The following is a 22,677-nucleotide window of genomic DNA, read 5'->3' as shown; positions in this document are numbered from 1 at the left end:
TTGCTAGAACACAGACCCCCAAGTGACGCAGAGCTAGTGAACACAGTGTTTGAACACAAGAGACTGGGAAAGGAAGGATGTGTTACACCATTTATACTGACAGAAAAAAACCCTCTTGGACAGATCAGGTAGGATGAGAGCTGTGAGAGATCCTAAAGGATGTTGCTAACACACAGACCCTGAGTGATGCAGAGCTAGTGAACACAGTGTTTGAGCACAAGAGACTGGGAAAGGAAGGATGTGTTACACCATTTATACTAACAGAAAAAAACCCTCTTGGACAGTTCAGGTAGGATGAGAGCTGTGAGAGATCCTAAAGGATGTTGCTAACACACAGACCCTGAGTGATGCAGAGCTAGTGAACACAGTGTTTGAACACAACAGGCTGGGGGGGAAGGATGTGTTATCTACACACCATTTATACTGACAACAGGAAAAAACCAGCTGTTGGACAGTTCAGGGAGGATGAGAGCTGTGCAAGATGCTTTAAAACATGGGAAAAAAGCAGGATGCAGAATCAGAGTCTGAAGTTGCTTACAAAGCCCCAAAGCATTTAATACATGTGACTTAAACACATTTCATGTGTAACTTTAGGGAAAGACATGGGTCTACTCTACAAGGAGTATTTTGGGTTCCACATGCCACACCTGTGGTCCTGCCAGCACCTTGGCCCCACTCAGAAGCTGGATTCCTGCCTGCCTGCCAGGGAGCACAGGTCAGCAGCTCCCTCACTTACTCCCCTGTATTTCTTTTCATGTTCCTGCCCAACCTCAAGCTGCTTTTCTGCAATTTGATTTCACTTCCAATCCAACAGGTCATTCTGCCACTGTCCCACTCCAAGAGGAGCCATGAATTCCTGGCTCTGTTGGATTGAACCAGCCATCCCAGCACTCTTCTCAGCAAGCAAATTCCAGTGCTGTTTTCTGTCCACTGATAGCTATTGCCATCCTTGAGATGTTATCTGCTGTTTATCAAAAGCACAGGCAGCCTGTTAAGATGCTGGAAGGGCAGAAAAAAATGAAACCACCCTCTTCTGCTTCAGGATGTCTCCAAAGCAAGGCCTTTTCAGTTCAGTGCAGTTAAGACACACTCATTGCTAAGGCAAGCACATGGATAAATCAGAGGGAACAACATTCCCCCAGAATAATGGTAACAGCCAACTGAGCCAATCCCCATCTACCAAATCAGGACAGCTCTGCACAGCCTAAATCTGTCATTAATCAAATAACCCTAAGACCATTAACTGATATCTCACATCAAATATGGAAATGGGAATCAGCAGGACAAAGGTGCAAATTTTCCTCTCCATGACATAAAACATGGAAAAGATTTGGAAAAAATTTCTTTTGGAAGGGACCTTAGAGATCATCTCATTCCACTCCCTGCCATGGGCAGGGACACCTTCCACTATCCCAGGATGCTCCAAGCCCTGTCCAACCTGGCCTGGGACACTTCCAGGGATGGGGCAGCCACAGCTTCTCTGGGCACCCTGTGCCAGGGCCTCCCCACCTTTTCCAAGAGGAAAAAGTTTCTTCCCAGTACCCAATAAAAACTCTCCCTTAGCCCCCCTGCCTTTCACTTGGAGAGGGAAGGACAAGGAAGATTACTGAATTTATTTTTAAAGTTACTCTCCAAGTTTCACCTCTCAAGAGGTCCCCCCAAATCACCTGGCAGGTCACAGACAGGAAGCAGAGGAGGACTCCTTGCTCAAAGTAAAGGGGAAAAGCTCATCAGCTGCATCCTAATGGCAAGTTACAAACCCTAAGTAAGCCTGACCCCCAGCACACATTCAGCAAGCAGAGGAACACACTCCAGGAGCTCACTTCTCTAATGGTGCCTGCACTGGTTGTCTTTTCAACCAGGCTCTGCTGATAAATGAAAAGCCAGGAAGGTAAACACAGACCTACTCCCCTCACGGAGCTACTCCTCTCAGGCACAGGCCACATTTTGCTCTGCAAAACAGAGTTTTATGCTAATAAGGTTGGGACTAAACTGAGTAAATCTGGCCTCACCCCATCCACCCACAGCAGAGCAGAGCTGGCCAGGATTTTGCATGACAATGGCTGAGTGCATGAGTAAAGTCTGGGCAAAGCCTTGGTGGCAGCTATTTACAACCTACTCACCCACTTGGACACCCTTCTACTCTGAACCCTGCTCCCTCAGCCAGCCCTGCCACTCACTTCTGACCTCCCAGGCTGCTTCTCCCCTCATCCTTGCAATATTGTCTGCAGATCCACGTGGTGTGGTGGCTGCTCAGTGTTCCACCCTTGGGACTCTTTTCCCAGAGCAGCACTCCACACTCACCCCTTCAGATGGACTCACCAGCCCCTGAAGCAGAGGCTATTTGAGGGCAGAAGATGGCTGGAAGGCTCATGTGTCCTTATGAGGATTAAAATGCCACCTCAGGCTGTCTGAGAAGACTTTTCCCTGTGAAGACACCACAATTCTTGGCCTGGGAGGCCACAGGAATCATGACAGCACCAAGGATCCATCACCACACACACACCAGCAGCGTGAACATCAGTTTTTGAAGCTCCCAAATTCTTGCAGGCCAAGTGTACAATCTTCCAAAAATTTAGTTTGCTGTGTGGTTGATATTGAAACTTCTGTAAAGCAAAAATTAAAGCTCTTGTACCTTCTTCTTCCCTCTGAATTCCTCTCACCTTCACCAACTGAGCTTGGACTCTTGCTTTTATCCAAGTACTGGAGCTGCTTCAGCTGTGAAATTCTGTATTATATATGGGTATATATATATACATATATATATATATAGATAGATAGATAGATAGATAGATAGATAGATAGATAGATAGATATAGTCAATATATAGGTAATAGTCAATAGCAGCAGTCTTCCCAGATAACACCCCACTAACTGCCACCAAGGCATCCCACTGAGTAAGAGTGTCTCACAGCAAACCAACCCTTAATGAAGATTGCTAATTGACAGGCTTCATTAATCATAGCAGAGAGATGGTCTCAAAGCTCTGCTGTAACTAGACAGAGACTAGAGATGGGAACTCTGCATCCACCACCACCCAAACTAGAGAGGGGAAAGCAGACCAGCACCACAACAGTGCCTGGGCTGCATCCTGCAGGAGGAGATATGGTGCTGAATGGTCCCAAAGTGCATTCATTTCCTCACTGAAGTCCTGCTAATCTTGACCTGGCATCTCCCACCAATCTCCTCTGTTCAAAAGCTGGAGAGATCTGTCCTGCAGAAAGTCCCTCCCCTCCTACAGCCCAGCCAAAAAGCTGAGGAAGGAACAATGAGATGAAACCCAGGACTAGACATGTCATTTTGAAATGATTTAGCTAAAGCATGCTACTCAAAGGGGCAATTCCACCCACTTCCACCCTCAGTAACAACTGATTTTTCCTTAATGATAGCAAAGCCCAGCTAAGGGAAAGGTATTTTGAGAATAAGCACACAACATCAAAGACTTGTACCAGGAGTTTTCCCTCCACATTACAAACAATACTATACTTATGCATCATCTCTGAAACGCAGCACACATCTCTGGCATCCCCTCATGGACTTTGAAGTGCAGATTTAGAGAGCCCCAATTCAAACTGCAACATCTGTAACCTTAATTGGAGGGTTGAAAAGCCCTCAAAATACAGCAGGGACTGAAAGTAAGTCACAAAATTCAGGTACTTTCCTTTGTTAAAAGCATAACAGGATGCATCACCTGAGCAGACCAAGCCAAGAATTGAATTCCCTTTCCCCAGCAGCATTTCTACCCAAACTCCCCTTTAACTCCTAAAAAGGAGCACACCTCATTCTGTCTAGGGGAGGATGAAAACTATTGGTTTTTTTCCCTGAGGTTTTTAGTTTTTAGAGGTTTTTTTGCAGGAAAAGGGGGCTTCATGGGAACACACCTCTGGATCTTCCCACCTGTGCCACCTCCCAGCTCTGTGCCACAGGCTGGCTGCATCAGGCAGACACACACACACACACACACAGAGGATCTTCAGCTGGTAAAGCAAAGGAAAAATTAAGAAAAGCTATGCTGCATCTCAGTAACAACTCTAGAATTATGGAATTTTACCTCACCAGCTTCATCAGAGGGTTTCCCCATCCACCTGCCCCACATGAGCTGGTGGGACAGATAAGGGCAAGTAGAGCACATCCCTTTCCCTCTGGTACTGGAGAAAGCAGAGGAGTGGCACTACTGACACAGAAGGAGAAGGAACAAAGAGGGGACAAGGCTGGATTCAGCTGGAGGAGCATTGCAGGGCTCTCCTCCTGCCTGCCCACTGCTCCATGGGAGCAACAGTGGCACCAGAGCCCAGGTGCTCTCCTCTTCCATTGCAAAACCACCTCTCTGGTGGCAGCTCTGCTCCCCAGCATTTTACCACATAATATCCCTAAAATCTCCATTATTTCTATTGCAGGTTTTCCCACCAGATAAGCAGGGTTTTCAGGCATTGGAGATCAGCTGGTAAAGTTAAAAGAAAAAGCCAAATAGAGACTAGGAGGAAAGCAAATTGGGAAGGTGCACTGCCTTAACACCTGTTGGAAACCCAGCACACCTGTGGATAAACACCACCTCCACCAACAAGCTGTAAAAATCCTCTAGAGAGGATTTTGATCTCTCTGAAAAACTGCAGGGAAATTGTAGAGCTGCAGAGGATTTGTTTCAACACACGTGAGGGCTTTTTAAAAGGTTTTCTTTCGAGGGAGAGAGGACTCAAAAGTAGGGAGCAGCAAGTGTAAGTCTCAGCTCTGCTCCCGGAACAGTCACGGATGTCCTGCAGGACACATCCCACACAGGATTACAGAGGAGTGCACAGCAGTGCCTGCTGAAAGGAGCCAGCTCAGGTTCCAGCAGTGCTGCTAACCCAGCCACACGACTTCTAGAACATGACCCAGCTTGTTCAGCAGTCACTACCACACTACACTTTGTTTTTACGGTGCCACACAGCCCTGCAGCACAGGGATAACCCCTTGGCCACTCTACAGAAAGGCACATCTAGGACCAGAGAACCATTCCAAAACTAAATGAGAAGCACCCTTAGAAAAAGGTGCTGGAAAAGCACAACCTGAAGCTTTGGGAGCAGTTGGGAGAGTTTCCTGCAGGGTGACATCGTGCCAGCACTCACCAAGAGGCAGATGGGACACAAAAAAACCCCACTTGTCCAGATGGGGAACAAGTTGGTGAGGCATTGATCCCTGCTTTGCCAAAAAGTGGCCCAGGTGCCAAACCCCACTGCAGACACCATCCAAAACAAGCTCAACAGAGCTCAGAGCATTGTTCTGCCCTGTTTCCTAACTGCACAGAGAGAATGATCAAAATCCTTTTATTTAACCAAATGAAAAAAGACAAGACCCCAGCAGGGTTGGAAAAATGTAGCCAGGTCCCAAAAGCACAGCCCAGGCTGAAGCGACAGCTATTACGGGGCTCCAGCTCCAAGAGCCATAAAAGCTTTCCAACGCTGGAGAAGTCCAGAACAGCAATCTGGACAGAAAACGATTCATAAATCCTGGAAACGTAAATGATCTGCCTGCCAATTCCAACACGATGCTCCCAGCCCCACGACCCACACGTGCCAGGAGCCTGAGCAGAGGGCTCCCCCAGCAAGCCAGGCTGGGGCCAGGGGGAGAGCATCCCCCTTCCCCACACTGCTGACAAAACCAGCCTGAATCAGCCAGAGTTTCCCCTAACTTGAGCAAATTCTTGCTATTTTTTTGGATGAATGATGACGTTGCAGCATCTCAAACTAATTCATGCTGAGACCATGTGTCTTCACCAGAAGCAGAAGGTGGGAGGGATGAGGATAAGACACTTTGGGGGAAGAAAGCACGATTTCCTTTTGCAAAGAGCGTACCCGCGTGAAAAACTGCTAACTTCACCTCAGCAGGGGAAAAAAGAAAGACCCTAAAAAGTGGTTTTCTGTCCTTGGAGATCCAGAACAGGCTGACACCAGGCTGCCAAGGCGCTCTAGGTGATGCAGGAAGTTTTACAGGAGCTTTAAAATTAGTATACTAAAATAAAATGCCATTTTAATTTAAAATACTGTGCTATACAGTTAATCCTATATAGCAATGTTTACTTTTCTGAAAAGTGTATTTTTTAAAATAATTGCAAGTTAGGAGTGGAAAATGGCCAGTAGAGATACAGCTGCACTGAATTAAGTTGGGCATTTCCCACTTGTTTACTGAGCCTGCACCTTTTAGCACAAGGAAAAGCGGCAAGTTAAAAGAGAAACATGAGGTGTTATGTCAGCCTTAAGCTACACTTTAACACACAGACCAGGTTTAGGTTCCTCTGGACAGTGTGGGAGACTGAAAAACCACGCATAGCTGGAGATGCCTTTGATAATGAGTTTTAAAAAGAGCTGACACTACTTATTTTGCCCCATTTCAGTGGTCCAAATAAATAGGCTTCTTCAGGGACATAACTTGTATCTGAGCACACGTGCTATTCACACTAATGATGATTGTTGAAATTCAGAATGGGTCTGACCCCGGGCCAGAAAAAGGCAGAAAAAACAGGATTTAGTTAAGCAGACACAAAGTACAGTCGGACTTTAAAGCTACCTGGACTCCACCAGCCTCCTGCTATCAACCCGAAGTAGTTTCGAGGGAAGTACAACAGCCTGAAGAATTAAAAAAATGGATGAAATACCAATGTGAGCACGGGAGGACGAGCAAGGCTCCGGCTCGCTATTACAATCGCAGGAAAATTAAAGTGTGCCCGGGGAGCTCTCGGGCTCCCGTGCCCGTGCACGCCGCTCCAACAGGTCCTTTCGGAGAGCCGTGCTGCGGAGCGGGAGAGCTGAGAAAGCCACGGGGGAGCCCTCGGCCAGCCCGGAGCCGCCGCGGAGCGCCCGTGGCGCGGGGACCGGGAGCGCGGCGGGGGCACGGCCCGGCACGGCGCCTTCATGGCAACTCCGCCGGGAAGTTGGGCTAACGCCGGCACCGGGGAGCACCGCGCCGCCCCCCCGGCTCTCGGAACGCCCCCCCGGGCGGGCGGGAGCCCCGGCGGCGGCTGCGGCGCGCGGTGCGGCCGGTACCGGGGCCGTGCAATGCGGGCGAGCGCTGCCGTGGGCGGTCCCGCCGCAGCCCGGGAGCGGCACCGGGCGGAGGGCGGGCGGAGGGGCGGGGGGAGGAGGCGGCGCCCGGCTCGCAGCGCGCCCAGCGGCCGCCGCACGCTCCGCCCGCCGCTCCCGCCATGCCGGGGCCGGGACACCCCGGCGGGGCGGGGCGGGGCGGGAGGACGCGCGGCCGCCCGCGCGGGCCGGGGCTCCCCGGGGAGCCGCGCCGCAGGCACCGACCGGCCCCCCCACCCAACCCCGCGCCGCCGCCGCACCGGCGCCGGGCCCCGCCCCCTACGGATCGCCGGAGGGGGCCGGCCCCGGGCCCGGCGGCCTCCCGTCCCCGCCGCCCCGCTCTTCCTTACCTCGAAGCGGCTCCTGGCAGCGGCCGGGTCTCCCTCAGGGTCCGGGGGTGGCGGGCACCTCCCGGGCGGGCGGCGGGGGCGGGCTGTCCCCGGCGCAGTGAGAAGAGGGGGTCCCCGCGCCCCTCCTCCCGGAGGGGGGGGGCGGGCGGGGGCGGCGCCGGTGCCCCGGAGGGGGCGGGGGGCTCGGCGGGGGGGGGTAAGATGGAGTAACCGTCTGTCGGCCGCCGCGGCGGAGCGCTGCCCGCTTCTCTGTTCCCCGGGAAATCCCGCCCCTCCTCGCGCAGGGGGGGAGCCCCGAGTGCCCGTTGGCTGAGACGCGTGGCCGTCACTATCTGGGCCAATGGGAGCGCTGGCCCCGCCCATCAGGCCCTCCCCTATTGGCCGCGGCCCCCAGGAAGGGGATGTGGAGAGGAAGGGAGGGAGGCGAGGAGGGGGGGGAGCGACCGCCGAAGAAAAATGTCCGTATAAGCAGCGCGCCCCGCCCCCGTCCCGCCTCCCCCGCCGCCTTATTGGCTGCGACACCAAAGCACCGGCCAATTGGCGAGCGGGGCCGCGCCGCCGTCACGGCGAGAAGCCCACCCACGCGGCGAACTGGCCCCGCCCGCCACCGGCGAGGCCACGCCCCCCTCTCTGGGGAGCCCTTTTGTGGAATGTTTACATCGCGGCCGCGGCCCGCGCCAGCGGCTCCCCCCGTCATCATCCCCGGCCCCGGGCCCCGGTGCCAACCGGTTCGGCGGCGGGAGAGGAAGGGGGGGCTTGGCAGCGGGGCCCGGGCCCGGGGGCGGCGTGGCGCTGCCTTTTGTCCCCGACCCCTTCACTTCCGGGATGGCGGCGCCCCACGTGGGGCGGGTCGGTTACACGTGCGGGCGGGGGACACACGGCGCGCACACACACTGCCTCCCGCACACGCCCCGCACACTCGCACACGCTCACACTCACGCACGCACGCACCGAGGAGGAGGAGGGGGGCCGTGGGCGGTGCGCGCCGCGGGGGGCGGTGCCCTCAGCTGCTGCGGCCAATGGCGTGCCAGGGAGGGGGCGTGGCCGCCGCGGCAATGGCCCCCTCCCTCCCCCCCGCACACACACACACTCAGTCACTCGACTCACCGCCCCCCCCCCCCCCCCCCCCCCCCGCTCGTCGCGCGCTTCCCGCCGGCGGGATCCGGAGCGCGCGCGCGCTTCCCTCCCCTCCTACCCCCCCCTCCTTTTCCCTCAGGTTCCCGCCCGCCCGCCCGCCGGGCCCTTGGGAAGCGATTCCCGTGAAGGGGGGCGAAACTGGGAAAGTGCGTGTGGGGGAAGCAGCTGTTACCTACCCTCAAGGCGCAGGCGAGCAGCCCTGAATGGAGGGGGAACTCCCCCCGGGGCGGATTGGCCCCGCGGTGCCGATCGTCACGGCCGCACCGCCCACGGCGGGAGGGGGGGCGCGAGCAAGGGGGGTGTGAGGGAAAGGCCTTCCCCGGCGGGAGGGAGGAAGGGAGCTGGGCCGGCCGGTGCCCCCGCCGCGGCAGCCGGCCTTCCCCTCCGCTAGAACACGAGCTGGAGGTGGGGTTGATGCCTTCGATCGCCCTGTTTCTCTCCTTTTGGAAAGTTGTGGAGCGGGCTGCTGGGCTCCGCAGACGGAGGCTGCAGGAGCCAGGCCTGGCCGCCCGTTAGTGCTCGTCTGGGCATCTGGAGCGTGCTCGGAAAAGGGTGAAACACAAACAGGGGTTCCACACTTCTGTTACAATGTGTGTTTCAAGCACCTTCACTCAAACAAGGTCCAAATCTCCTAGCTGTATTTTTTTTTTTTTTTTTTTTTTACTTTCCAGCTGTTCTTCCCTTTCTCAGACCGGGAGAGCGTTGCAGGCGCAGGCAGTAGGGGGGTGCCGGGACAAGCAGAGGAGGCTCTCTCTCTCTCTCTCTGTAGCTGGGAGCTGCAGCTCGGTTTAACCCCTGGAAGGGCGCTCGACCCGGAGTTTGAGCCTACGCGGGCTGCGGTGCCACTGGAGATCGAGCCTGAGCCTTGCAAACCGGAGACAAGGAAGCAGAAGGGCTGAGAAAGGAAGCGCTCTGGAGCTAGGATCTTTCCAAACTCCCAGGGCGCAAAATTACAAGCACCGAAGTAATCGTCATTAGCGAGGCGTGCACGCAGCCAAGAAAGCCAAATGAGACAGGTGGGCACAGCGATGGCAGCGCCGCTTTAGGATTGCCCTGCGATGCCTTTAAATCCCCGTTTCCAAACTCCAGCGGAACTTTGGATTTCGTTCTGTGTTGTTACTTTTGCCCGTGGTGGCTGATTCCCCATCTCTGGGCCACTCCAGGGAAGGGGAGATCCTCCAGGCACCAGGCTGCTTGCACTCAACAGCCCGTTTTTCCCACCGCTCTCCAAACAATACAAAGTTTTTCTTTCCAGTAACTTTTGGCCGTCTGCGTGAAGTGACCATTTCCAGAGAAATCCTTGTTTCTACTGCTGAGCAGGACCTGCTGGCACAGAAGGAATGGATGGAACAAAACATCATGTTGTGCAAGAGGACTGAAAATGCTGGCTTTGAGAAGAAACGCAGCCCTGGAAATAGTAAGGGAGGGTGAGTGTTTGGGTTGTTTTCCCATGGAAAGAGTTTACAACCTTTTCCTCCGCCTCCAGCACAGATGGGCTCTTCATCCCTCCTCGAAGGGAGCAGCATATCCGAGCTGTTCCCATTCAGAGTCAGAGTTGGTTATCTCCCTCCCTCTCCTCTGGTTGTTCCTATCAGATACCCAGCACATGAGTCTTGGAAACGTTTTGGTTCTCTGTGCCCACATCCTGTGGGATTGAGCTAGAAGGCACAACCACCTTTACCGTGTGCACAGAGCGGGCTTGATTGGGATTTCACAGCCAGCGGAAGAGAGACATGGGCTGGGCACATTTGTGGGGCCACGTGGGACACTTGGCATCACCTGCAGCTTTCTGATCTGGACCCAACACTTTGCCAAAAGCCCCGCTGAGCCACAGAGAGCTGCTGCTGACAGCACAGGATTAACAATAAACTGCTAACACTCCCCTCCTGCACGCGTGCTAAGAAAGCCCAGCTGGGTGAAAAAGTCTGGCAGTGAGGAGGGAGGGCCCCAGGAGCCTTCCCTCAGAGGATGAGAGCTCCCTTGGAGGAGCCACCCTACAATGGGTGCCTGGAGGGAAACTGTGGGGCAGCCTGAGCTGGAGGAGCAGATCACACTGCCTGGGCTGGTGCTGCTCCAGGAGACAGCTGGGTGGAAAATGGTACCTGGAAGGATGGGACACTGCAGCTGAACCAGAACCACTCTGCAGGCAGGATGTGCACAGCCCCAGGGGTGCTCCCAACACCCACCTCTCGTGCAGTCCTATGCCCTGGGACATGCAGCCCTTCCAGACACATTCCCTGCTGCCTCTGGTTCTTTTCCAGCCTTCCAGTGCTTGTGTCTGACCTCGGTTTGGCACAGCCACACCAGTCCACCCCCAGAGCACAGGGGAAAGCTTCTCCCTGTGCTAGTCCTAGAAAGACACTGGCATCCCTCACTTTTTTAGGCTCCAGCTGAACAAACACAGGTGCTGCTCTTCACACCCGCCAGCTGCCCTGCTCTGGGGCACGAGCTCTCTCGCTGGCTCTAGGGCTTCATTTGCACAAGCTGCCTTTTTTATTCCCTCATCCCTAAGCCTCAGGCTGCGGCTGCTGCTCTGGGACTGGCATTGCTTGCACCTGAAGGCAGCTGGGGCTGCCCAGGAGTTCCCCCTGATTTTTGTGCCCTACATGCCTGCTCAGAGGGGATCCAGAAGCACAGAGGCGATGCCTGCACCCCCAAATCCTGCAGCAAAAGGCAGCAGCAGGCAGACACCATGGCCAGACAGGAGACTGATGTCCTGGGGCTTGTCAAGGCTCTGGGAAAAGAGGCAGAGCTTGGAGCAGGGTGGCTTGTGTTCCCCCTGACTACTCCAGCTCATTGTGCTGCCTTCCCTCCTGACACTATCCTGCCTGACCAGGAAATCTTCCTGCAGCCTGGTTATCTCTGTCTCAGCCTCACCCAGGCCAGAAGAAGCCCTGAACACAGCCCTGTGCTCCTCAAAGTCCATGTCTAGCCAGGGATGAGGCCAGCTGGTTTTCAGAGATCACAGCCCATGCAAAGCCCTGAATTCCCTCCTTCTGTCCTGCCCAATGCCCCCACGACAGCAAAGAGGACTGGTCACTGGTGGTATATTTATATATCAATACAAATAAAAACAAAACAACTCCCAAAAAAGTAACAACAACAAAAAGGTTTCTCTGAGAGCAAAATAGGAACATTTACAAATACTTCTGGCTCTGGCTTGGATCAAGTTAATGTTAAATAAAAAAAACCCCAAAACCAAACACAAAAAAAAAAAAAAAGCCCCAAAACAAAACAAAACCTCCCAAACCCTGAGCCCCCCTCCCCCAAGATTATAAAAAAATAAGAATATACACATTCAAAGAGCTTATTACAATATAAAGTTGGGGAGGCCCAGGCAGTGGCGGGGGCTGGGGCCGGGGCAGAGGCTCGTTGCCTCTCCAGGGTTTGGGGTTTACTCTTGCTCAGCGCTTTCCCGGCCCATGACTCAACGCAGGGCTGGGCCTGTGGGTTCCCAGTGGCAGCTTAAGAAAGCCGGGCAACCTGGAGAGCCGGTCGGTCCCACCGGCCCCGTCACCTCGTACCTAGTGACTCCCTCAGCGGCGCCCAGGGGCCAGGGGATGCCTGCCAGCTCAGCACCCCCTGGACAACCCAGTCCTCCAGATCCTCCCAGGAGCACTGCTGCTATCTCTCTCCATGGGGAGGATGAGACAAAGAAACAGGGGGGACACCATCTAGTATCCTTGTGCCTCCAGCAGGATGGGCACAGGAGTGGGTACTGGGTCCCAACGCTGCCCATGAGGGGAAATAAGGGCAAGGGGGAAGACAAGACAGAGCCAGGACCAAACTCACCGCTCCAGAGATCACAGCAGTGAGGTGGCAGGACAGCGGGGACCCTTGGGAGCTGCTAAAGGGGAGGTTGTATATATGTATCTATATAATAGCCGGGGGTCACAGCGGGGGTATATTATATACACACATACATACAGACACACAGATGGAGCATCAGGTGACACCGAAGCACGTGCCTCTTCCTCAGCCCCAGGACTGGGAATACATTTCCTAGGACTTTGCAAAGCCCCTCTCTAGGTACATCTTAGGTGGTCCCAACAACAACAAAAAAACCGAAAACAAAATAAAAAAACCCAACAACTCGAAGAGAAGACAAACCACCTCCCCAACCATCCAAACCCAACCGAAACACGACGGGGAGGAGTGAGAGCCCCCTCCCGTGCCGGCCAAGCAGCAGCCACCGTTTGGGTTGAATAAGGCACAGTTCCATAGCAGTGCTGACAGCTGAGGTGCTCCGGCTCTGCTGAGTCCCGGCGGGCGCCGAGGCGGCGCGGGCAGTGCCCGAGGATGGGCAGCGGTGTCTGAGGGAGGTGGAGGGTCTCAGTGCCCCGGCGAGCTCTTCTCCTGGGCGGCCCGGCTGTGGTTGGTGAGCAGCAGCCCCTCGCGCTGGGCGTGCTCCAGGATGGCAGTGTAGCAGAAGTAATACTGCTCGGGGGTCTGGATGCTGAAGGCGCGCTGGGTCCGCATGCGCAGCACTGTCTGGTAGATGTTCAGTGTGCCCACGTCCTGCAGCTGTGACAGGCAGATGTCCAGCGCGCAGAAGGTACCTAGGGACGGCGATGGCCATGGCATCAGACACCAAATGGCACCATCACCACCCCTTGTGAGAACTGGAGTGCTGGTGCTCAGCCCCACACTGCTCTCCTACAGGCATCTGGGGACTTCTCCCAGGTCTGATGGTTGTGGAAAGTCCTGAGGACATGTCTCAGCTTGCATCTCCCAGGGACACCATGGGTCCCCGGGATGGAAATGCCCCAGGGAAGCTGGACTTGTCACCCCACCATCCCCAATCCTCCCCCACAGCCATTACCTGTCCTGCCAATGCCAGCGCTGCAGTGCACCACGACTGGGGGTCCCCCAGGGTGACCCTTGAAGCGAGGTCCCAGGGCGCTGACAGCCACTCTCTGCTGCTGCTTCACAGCCCCCAAAAAGTCAATGAGAGTGGTGGCGGAAGAGGGGACGCCATAATCTGGCCAGCTCAGGTACTGGAAGTGGGACACCAGCCGCCGCTCCCTGGTCTGGGGAAAGCAGGGCATTTAGACTCTCTTTCCTCCCCTGACCCCTGGTGCCCCCATGCCATTCCTCCACCAGGCAGCTGTGCCCACGCACCTCTGAGCTGTGGATCTCCAGGATGGTTTTCTTGTAATGGTTGAGGTTCTCTACGCCCAGGTTGGTGATGGTCAGGGCCCCAAAGCACACCTGGAAATCCTTTTCCAGGGGCCAGTACTGGCCACACTTCCTCCTGCCTCCCTCCTCCAGCCTGGGAGCATGACAACAACAAGCTGGTAATGTTCTCTTTGTCCTGCCTGAGACATCTCCCATGCCACCCAGCCTTGGTCCTTTGGGGACCCCGCAAGGACCAAACAGTCTGCCCTTGACCCAATGTCCCACTTCTGTGGGGCTCTGGCTGGCACCACTGCTGCAAGATCACTGCACTAAGCCCAGCGCTGCTTATCCCACACCAAAAATGCTCATTTGGCACAGAAAAAGAGGGCTGTGTCCCTCCATGAGCGCTCACCGGGTTGTCATCACGATCACCAGGACGTTCTGCTCCCACACCATGCGCCAGAAGTCACCATAGGTGTTTTCCAGAGGCCCTGCAGGGACAACCCACACATCAGCACAAAACCTCACGGATCTGGGCAACCCCCTGCCCAGCTGCATCCACCAGCCCCCCATCACCCCCACCAGGAACCACAGCCCCTTCCTGTAGGGGCTGACCCAGGTGTGGATCCATGAACAGCCTGGAGCTGTCACTGACTGCCACCCCCGGCACTGTGTCCCTATGGCTCAGTGCTGATCCCGCCTCTCTGCTCATCCCTGGGCAGATGGGGCAAATCCAGAGCTGGGATGGGGGCAGGGAGAGGGCTGCTATCATGGATGAAGATGGATCCCCTTGCTCTCTTCCAGGAAAAACTTCAGTCCACTAGCTGGAAACTGAGAGGGGAATAAATACACCCAGGGAGGAGTAAATACACCCTGGGAGAAGGGGGACCTGCTGGGCAGTGCCCAGCTCCTGGGATGTCCCCTGTGGCCAGTGGCTGCCACTGGGCAGAGAGGTGGAACCCATGGGTGCTTCAGGAGCAGAACAACCCCTTGTTGGCTCAGCCATACCCTGAGTGCCAATGTAAGCATTCCTCTGCTTGTAGCCATCCATGAAGCTCGCATTGATGTAGTCAGTCAGCTGCAGGGAGAAAAGCATGGGTGAGATAAGACCTCCAGAACCCTGGGACAGCTGTGCCAGCTTCCAACAGGACTGTGGGTTTCCCTCCTGGGCTGGCTCACCTCCGGGCGGCTGTATGGCTTTGCCAGCTTGACACGGGTTTGGTCCAGGCAGGGCACGTCCCCGTACCGGTTCTTGTCCTGGTTGTAGGGTGCCCTGGGAGGCGGGGGAGAGGGAAGCAGGGATGTATTCCAGGCAAGGCAAAGGCAGCATCCCTCCTTCTGTGCAAGCCTCTGGGGCCCGTAGCCTGGGCTCTGCTGCCATCAGCTGGCCAAAGCCTCGGGAAGCAGAGTCCTGGCCAGGTCCTGGTCCCTGCTGTCCTATGCGGCTCCCCCTGATTCCCAGAGGCTGCAGGACCCCCAAAGGGGGCTCACACCATCCCTAGGCCGCGGTTCTGTCTTGCTAACCCAAAGCACCACGCCATGAAGAGGCTGATGGGCCCCCATCCAGCAGCAGAAGAGTGGGGTGGGGGGCCACCCAGCTTTCTGGGGTGATAGGGGCACCTGGCTCCCTCCCACCAACTCACAAAGAGCAGGCGAAGGTGCCGGCCGGGCTCCTGCGCCGAATGTCTTCGTACTCCTCATAGATGCCACGTTTCTGCTTGTGGCTGACATGATCCAGCAGCTCCTGGAGGGTGACAGACTTGGGCCCAGGGACGTGGACGGAGCCGTTATCTTTGGGGGCCGCCAGCGGCACCAGGATGAGCTCGTCCAGGGGGTCGGGGTGCCCGTTCTGCTGGGGCAGGAACCGGCAGTTCCAGCTCAGAGGGTCCACTTTGAGGGACCCTCCGAGGTACTCAGGGAGGCATTCCCGGGGCAGGTGATCCTTCAGCTCCGACATCTTCACCATCTGCACCTGTGAGAGGAAGGGGAAAGGCAGGGGTGACTCCAAGAAGTTTGGAGAGGATTTGCTGGGGATGGGGACAGGGATGCCAAAGGTCTGGTGCTTGGCAGCTTCCAGCAGATGGGGCTGAATGGCACAAGCTGCTTTCACCACTCTGGCACGAAGGGAAAGCAGCCTCAGCCTTGCCCACTGAGGCTCCTGTGCCAGGAGAGTGCCGTGCCAGGAGGGTCCCCACTAACCCGCTCCCGCAGCTTCTCCTTCAGCAGCAGACTGATGATGGAGTAGGGCACGCGGAACCACATGGGTGCTCCCACGATGAAAACCTTCTTGAGCCGAGCTGGGAAGGCACCCTGTGGGCGTGAGGAGGGGGTCAGACCCACTCTGCTGTGGCAGGGGACACATCCCAGCAGAGGTGACATCCAGCATATGGGAACCCAAGAGGGCAATGCCACACCTGAAGCATGCCTCGCACACTCACAGCTGTGCTTGCTTTTATGAGTTGATAAGGACCCAAATTACTTCCTTGGAATTAGGTAATCAGAGGGTTTGGCTCCACGGGGAGAGGTGAAGACTGGGAACTGGGATTATGCAAAGAACACACCCTGGACAGTATTTACTCTTATTGACTTTTTTTTCTGTAGGAGGGAGGAGGCACCAAATGCCAGCACGATTAAAAAATAATTTGCATCTGTTTTCCCAAAAGTGCTGCCAGCAGCTGTGAGAGGAATCCAGCCTGGGGACAGCTGATCCCTCCCGCCCGCGCCACACCGCAGCCACAGCCGGGTCCAGCCTGGCAAGCTCCCAGTGCCTCCCCGAGGTCCTGCGGGGCTGCAGCTGGTGCTCCTGGCCGAGACGTGGTCAGCGTGGTCTGGGGGGCACATTGATGCCAAAACCACAGGGCTCTGGGTTCTTGGTGAGTGAGCGGCCCACACAGACATCAGTGAACCCTCAGGCACCACCTTGAGCAGGTTGAGGATCTTCTTGCTGAGGTCCAGCTCGAAGTTGGTGTACTGTGACCCTGCCATGTCGTAGATGAATACCAGCCCGTTCCTTTGCGTCTCAAAGCTGAGAGGAGGAAAAGAACAATGTCAACCCCACAACATGCAACCACCTGGCTCCTGCATCAGCAGGTCTGCCTCACACTGACTCCCAAAAATCCCTTCCCATGCTTCCCAAAGGACTCCCAGACCCAAACCTCGCTTCTGCACTTCCCAGTTGCTTCACCATCTCTTCCTACAGCCCTCATTTAAGCCTGACTTGTGCCTTAAGCCTGCCTCAGCAGCATCACCCGTGATGGGTAAGGTCAAAAACAGACAGAGCCTAGCAGGATAAGTGGCAGGGGAATGTCCTGGGTTTATATTTTTGGCAGGGCTCACGTTACGTCTGGCTGATGGTGGGGCTGCCTCCTCCCCAGCCAGAGCCTGCAGGAATCCAGGACTTTGCTAAACTGAACCTAGGGCGTGGACAGGGCAAGGCTGCAAAGAGCCTGGTTCAGGGCTTGGGGGATTTTGCTCCCCTCCCCTACAGCTCCATAAGGAGGAGTGGCTGGAGTTCAAACCAGGGAATTTCAAGCCACAGGGAGCAGTGATCTCCCTGGGAGTGAACGTGCTCCCTGGGGACTCTCCAGTGTGAGACAGGGTACCCCTGCAGAGGCAGGCTCACCTCTCCACAGCTCGGTCCAGCAGGTAGAAGAGTGCCTGGAGCACCACGTGCTGCACGCTCTTGCTGGGGTGGTGCAGCTTGGCTGTGAACAGGGCGATGGAGGCTCCCGAGGGGTCCCGCACGCTCTGCCGAGGAAATGGGGTCAGGCTCCTGCAGCATCCCCATGGAGCAGAGCTGGGGCAAGCCACCCAGCTGGAGGAACTCCTGGGGGGACACCCCACCTACCAGAATGGTGAACTTCCCGCTGAGCAGCTCCGAGCGCAGCGGCTCCTCGTGCGGCTTCAGCTTCACAATCCCCTCCTTCAGCCGTGTCTCCTGGGGCACAGAGGGCAGTGACAGGGGGCACAGGGGGCACAGGGGACACAGGCACAGCCCACCTCTGCCCCACGGGGCACCCAGCTGTCCCAGGGAACCTCTGCTCCATGGGATCATCTTCCAGCACACACCCCAGTAACAGAAGGAGCAGCTTTGCAACACCAGGTTGGAAAAGGCAATCATGGCTGTATATCCATAACATACAGGGAAATGCTCTGTGGGCAGCACACACCAGCCAGGAGGGCACCCCATGAGCTGCTCCCAGAGGAGGGGAAGGGATTGGGATCGGTGAGATCTCCATGGCAACCCGCCTTGGCTGAAAAAGGATTTTCCAGCTGGATAAAACTTGTAAGGGAGAGAGAAAAAGAAAAAGGAGGAGAGGGAGGGTGGTCCTGGGGAGCAGGATCTCCTGCAGAGCAGGAAGCCCTCAGATGGGGGGTTCCCATCTCACTTACCCGGTAGGAGTGGAAGAGCTCGATGGCCCGCAGGACGTCGAACTTGCGGGCCATGAGGAACTTGACAGCCACATTCCAGGAGAGCGGGGACACATTGTACTGGCCTGTCCACTTGTTGATCTCCTCCAGGAACTGCTTAGTTGCCTGTGGGAGAGATCAGGGGCATGCAGTGAGACAGGGTGAGAGGAAGATGAGGAGGAGGAGGAGGAGAAGGAGGAGGAGAAGTGGCCAAGGAGCATTGTTGGAGCTACAATCCTCAACAGACCCAGCAGGTTCTTGGGGTGAAGCAGGGAGCTCCACAACAAAAGGGGTAAGGGCAGTGGCCATGGAGACGGCAGAAATGCCACATGGGAACGGGAGCAAGGGGTGGGAAAAATGGCCTGGAGGCTGGGGGACACTTATGGAAAGGAGAGGGGGAGCAAAAGGATGATTTTATATGCAACAAACTCCTATTCAGACACAGCATCCCCAGCACAGCCCCATCAGCTGGCAGTGGCCTCCTGGGGCTGCAGCTCCACCACGGGGCAGCGAATTTGGCTGTGGGAACACAGGCAGTGACACTGGAGGGCTGTCACTTCAACCTGCTACAGGACACAGACCAGCCCAGTAACACCAGTTTCACACACACATGGAACACCAGGAGGGTCCCAGGACGCAGCTTTGCCTTCTGCCATGAATTGATCCCATGTCCCACACAGGAGCCCCAGGGGTGACGGGGCAGAGCAGCCCAGTCTTCCACTGCATCCTGCTCAAAGGATGCAGGCAGCATGGAGGGAGACACCAAAATGCCTTGCCTTGCTCCCACCCAGGCACACGCCAAAATAAAACAGCTTCCAAGCTCCCCAGAGCGGAGGATGGTGAGCAAGGAGGAGGAGGAGGAGGGGAGTGCTGAAGGCTGGCTCTGGGAGGGAGGCAAGCAGGCGGCGGTGTAGGATGTCAGGCACGGAGTTACTGGGAACTATTCAGAGTTACTGGGAGCTATTGAGCCAGAAAAGCTTGTCGGTGTTAATGACTTCCGACAGGAGGAAGTGAAGGGCCGGGGTTTATCGGCGGCGCGAGGCTGGGGGGGACAGCGAGCCCCTCTCATGGGATGGGCCAAAGGAGCCTGGCTCACCTCGGGGTCTGTCTCCCAGCACTCTGCAGCCAGGAGCTCCCCAACTTGGTCCCAGAGTCATACAAAGCAGCCAGGCAAGGACCACAGGAAAATAAATGGAGCAATACAGGAACCATCTTCAGCCTTAACATAGCACACATCCACACACATAGGAATATAGTTTATCTGTAAACATTTCCTATTCAATATATCCTGGGCACACCTCCACTTTGCCAGGGCATCCCCCGAGGCACCCAGTTGCTCAAAACCCAGGGTTGCAGATGCAAACCCAAAATAACAGTGAAGATGGTCCTTCCCCAGCACGTGCAGGACAGTCAAGGTGTGAGAGTGAGTGCCAGGTACAACTCCCACTTCCCTTGGACAAAGACCAGAGCCGGCACGGCAGCCTGAGCTGGCAATGATACCCCAAGATGATGGGAAGGGAGTTCCCCCATGATGGGAAGAGAGGCCCAGAGGGCATGGTGGCAATGAGGAGAGGATGCAGCCTGCAGTTCAGGTCTGCTTCCTCAACATCTAACCCCCCACACTTCACACAATCCCATTTCCAGCAGACGAGGGATGACGGGCTTTTTGCAAGGGGAAGATGCACAAGAACAAGCACTATCTTTGCAGGGCAGTTCAGCCATGAATTCCTGCTTTCCCTGGGAACAAAACCAAATTCCAAACTTACCAGTGCTGCCATTCAACAGCAGGGAGCCAGGCATTACAGAGCTGAGCATCAATGCCAGCCATAGCTCTGCCCCCTTTGTGCTCTCCACTGGGTCTCATCATCATTCCTAGCCCCAATCCCAAACGGATTTATACACATGTCAATCCCAGCGGAGCAGAGATCGCTCCACGTGCCAAAAACAAAGCCTGTGACCCAGAGCTGCAGCAAGAAGTTCTGTTTCTGCAGCTCTGGGAGTGAAATTGTCCGTGGCCAGGCGTTTGGAACAATGCTGGTCTTTGGAGTGCTGGCGTCATCCCTGTCCCCGCTGCGCCGGAGCAGGGTGGTGACAAAGCCACTGCTGCCGGAATCCAGGGGTTCTTCCAGCCCTCCTCCCCCAGGCAGCAAACCTGCCCTACTTCTTCAGCGTGGGGAAGTGGGGGATAAATCTGTGAAAACTGCAGCTGGACTGAAAACCTTCAAGGAAGGTTTTGGCTCCTTGGGGATAGGCTAGGGAGGGAGTTGCAGAGAGCAAGTGGAAGAGATGTCCCAAGGCTGGCCTAAGAGGAGAAGGGTGACTTTCCCTCTGGCTTGCTGTCAGTAACAGGAGAGAGTGGAGGGAATCTTGATGGTCCCAAGAAGGATGAAGGGATGGCAGGAAGGGCATGTTCCAGCCCAAACCACCACTTACCCACAAAAAGAAGGAAACTTCTGTTATTTTTGCTTCCAGGTCACTGAGGGCAGCACGAAAGGCAGCCTTCCCAACACCAAGCTGATGACCTAAACCTGGAGCCATTATTGCAAACATCTCTTCACCTTCTCCATCCAATATTCCCAAACAAACCAAACATCTCAGATCCCTCTCCTGGGATGCTGCTCCCACTGCAAACCTGCCTTCCCTGCAGGTGCAGGATCTCCAAAACCTCTATTTCTGGAAGCTTTGCCCCCTCCATGACACAGGAGAAATGCAAATCTCAGGCACCTGTGGGGACAGAGGGCACTCCCTCCTTGGACACTCCAAGGACACTCCCCATTCCTTGGGATTTTATCACCCTGGAGAGAGCAGTGCTGCTTCCAAGAGGAAAAAGCCTGGGAGCTCTGCATTTGCTGAGCACCAGCACAGGCTGCAGGAGGGGCTCTTCCATGGAGGTTTTGGAACTCGGCATCTCCATCCCAGCCCTCCTAAACCTCCCTGTAGAAACGAAGGATTTTTAAAGGAGAAAACCAACCAGCCAACCAACTGGAAAACCGACCATTTTGGAAGGAAAACGGGACCTTTTTGCCTTGGCTCTGCAGTCCCCATCGCCACCAACGTGGCCAATGTGATAGCCCGAGGGGGCAGAGGGATCCCGGCAGCTCGCCCAGGCTGCACATCCCCATCCACAGGGAAGCCCAGCGGTCGCGGGTGGGCAAGCCTGGCGACGAGGACAAAGGAGGGGACAGGCAGGGATTGCTCCGGCCACCCGAGGCGCCCCGGCCGGCTCCAGGGCCCCGTTCCCCGAGCCCAGCAACATCCTCCCGCGGTGACGCAAGGCCGGCGGAGGAAGCCGGGACGTCACGGGAGGCCTGGGGCGTGGGAAGCGCGTGCACACGCATCCATCCCCACGCATCATCCCCACGCATCATCCCCACCGCAAGGAGACTTGCCAGCGGGGCCACGCTGCTCTGGGGACGTGGGACCCACGCCCCAGCACCCACGGCAGGGGCCTTGCGAGGGCTCCTGGGGAACGGGAAGGTTGGGGGGGGTTGCGTGGATGGGGGTTGTAGGGTTGGTGCTGCGTGGGTTGGGAGGCTGCGGGTTTGGCGGCTGCTTGGATGGGGGGCTGCGTGGGGATGGGAGTGCTTCCCACCGGGAGAATCTCCGGGCTGGGAAAAAACCAGCCCGGCAACCCGGGCTAGCCAAATAACGATGGGAAAGGAGCGGTGTGGGGAAGGAGCCCCCGGCGTCCTGCCCAGCCCGACCCAGGGAAGAGGAGCCCGGCGGGACCTACCTGCTCCTCCTCGGCGCTGAGCTCCGCGGCCATGCTGCGCGCCGGGCCGGGCCGGGCCGGGGCGATCCGAGCCGGGCTGGTCTAGGCGGAGGACGCCCCGGCGGAGCCCATCCCCGGCGCTGCGGGCACCGGCCCCTCCCGGCGGCGAGGGCGGCTCCGCCCCGGGGGCCCCGCCGAAAGTGCCGAGAAAATTAAAATAAAATGGGGGAAAAAAAAAAATTAAATATCTATGTATGCGTGTGCGTGAGTTGGTGCGAGCCCCCCGGGAAGTTTGGCTCGGCCCGGGAGCGCCTCTCGGCTGGGCCGGGCCGAGCCGAGCTCCCGCCCCGCTCCGCTCTGCCCCGGCGGGGGCGGCGGCAGGAAGCGCCCGCAGCCCCCGGTCCCTCCTCCCCGTCCCCTCCCCGCGGCTCGGCCGACCCCGCAGGGCGGGCGGGGGACAGGAAGCCCTCCCCGGCGGGGGGGCGAGCGGGGGACAGCAGCCGGGATGGGGCCGGAGGGGCCCGGTGCCCCCCCGGCTCCGCGGCGGCTCCCCCAGCCCCGGTTCCGGGCCGCGGCAGGCGAGAGCGCCGCCGCTAAAATGGTGGCAGCATCCTCCTCCCTTTGCTCTTGCTGGATAAAATTCCCGGCAGCCGCATCCTCCCTTGCTGTTACTGGATAAAATTCCCGGCACAGCTTTCTCCCTTGCCGGGATTCCAGCCGCGCAGCCTTCCCCCCACGAGCAGGAGTCCGGGGTTTCCAGGCGTCTCTTTCCACTCCCTCCTCTACGGTCCCTAAATTGCATTTCCCAGCCGAGCGCAGGTGTCAGCGCCTGGACGGAGAGTCCCGAAGCTCCTCCGGGAAGGAGCGGGGATCCCGGGAAGCTCAGCAGCGGTCG

The 22,677-nt window shown here is 56.8% G+C and overlaps 2 protein-coding genes and 1 long non-coding RNA gene across 4 annotated transcripts in view; 1 reads left to right on the top strand and 2 right to left on the bottom strand.

The window, feature by feature from the left end:
* The window catches only part of SIN3A (SIN3 transcription regulator family member A), a 33,892-nt gene extending 25,070 nt beyond the window's left edge, over nucleotides 1-8,822 (bottom strand). Inside the window, exon 1 of one of the 2 annotated variants that reach the window (XM_059857918.1) lies at nucleotides 8,719-8,822. The gene's annotated coding sequence lies outside the window, so the exon portion shown is untranslated. Of the gene's footprint in view, nucleotides 1-7,405; nucleotides 7,546-8,718 lie in introns of those variants that run through there. The other variant, XM_059857919.1, reaches the window with a different exon arrangement.
* Nucleotides 8,823-8,865: 43 nt separating this feature from the next.
* On the top strand, nucleotides 8,866-11,651 carry LOC132333134 (uncharacterized). The gene is made up of 2 exons (XR_009488069.1): nucleotides 8,866-9,969; nucleotides 10,138-11,651. It is a non-coding gene; the product is annotated as an uncharacterized LOC132333134 (long non-coding RNA).
* On the bottom strand, nucleotides 11,573-22,168 carry PTPN9 (protein tyrosine phosphatase non-receptor type 9). The gene is made up of 13 exons (XM_059857921.1): nucleotides 21,804-22,168; nucleotides 18,053-18,196; nucleotides 17,508-17,597; nucleotides 17,283-17,407; nucleotides 16,580-16,685; nucleotides 15,860-15,970; nucleotides 15,304-15,632; nucleotides 14,840-14,933; nucleotides 14,669-14,738; nucleotides 14,073-14,151; nucleotides 13,664-13,814; nucleotides 13,365-13,572; nucleotides 11,573-13,101 (listed from the first exon to the last, which is right to left on the bottom strand). The coding sequence occupies exons 1-13, from the start codon at nucleotides 21,834-21,836 to the stop codon at nucleotides 12,875-12,877; spliced, it is 1,767 nt and encodes a 588-aa protein (XP_059713904.1). The 5' UTR covers nucleotides 21,837-22,168; the 3' UTR covers nucleotides 11,573-12,874.
* Nucleotides 22,169-22,677: the final 509 nt, after the last annotated feature.

The sequence above is a fragment of the Haemorhous mexicanus genome, chromosome 13 (assembly GCF_027477595.1).
Source record: "Haemorhous mexicanus isolate bHaeMex1 chromosome 13, bHaeMex1.pri, whole genome shotgun sequence".
Taxonomy (NCBI): Eukaryota; Metazoa; Chordata; class Aves; order Passeriformes; family Fringillidae; genus Haemorhous; species Haemorhous mexicanus.
The sequence above is the reverse complement of the archived record's forward strand: the minus strand, read 5'-3'. Positions and strand labels throughout refer to the sequence as shown.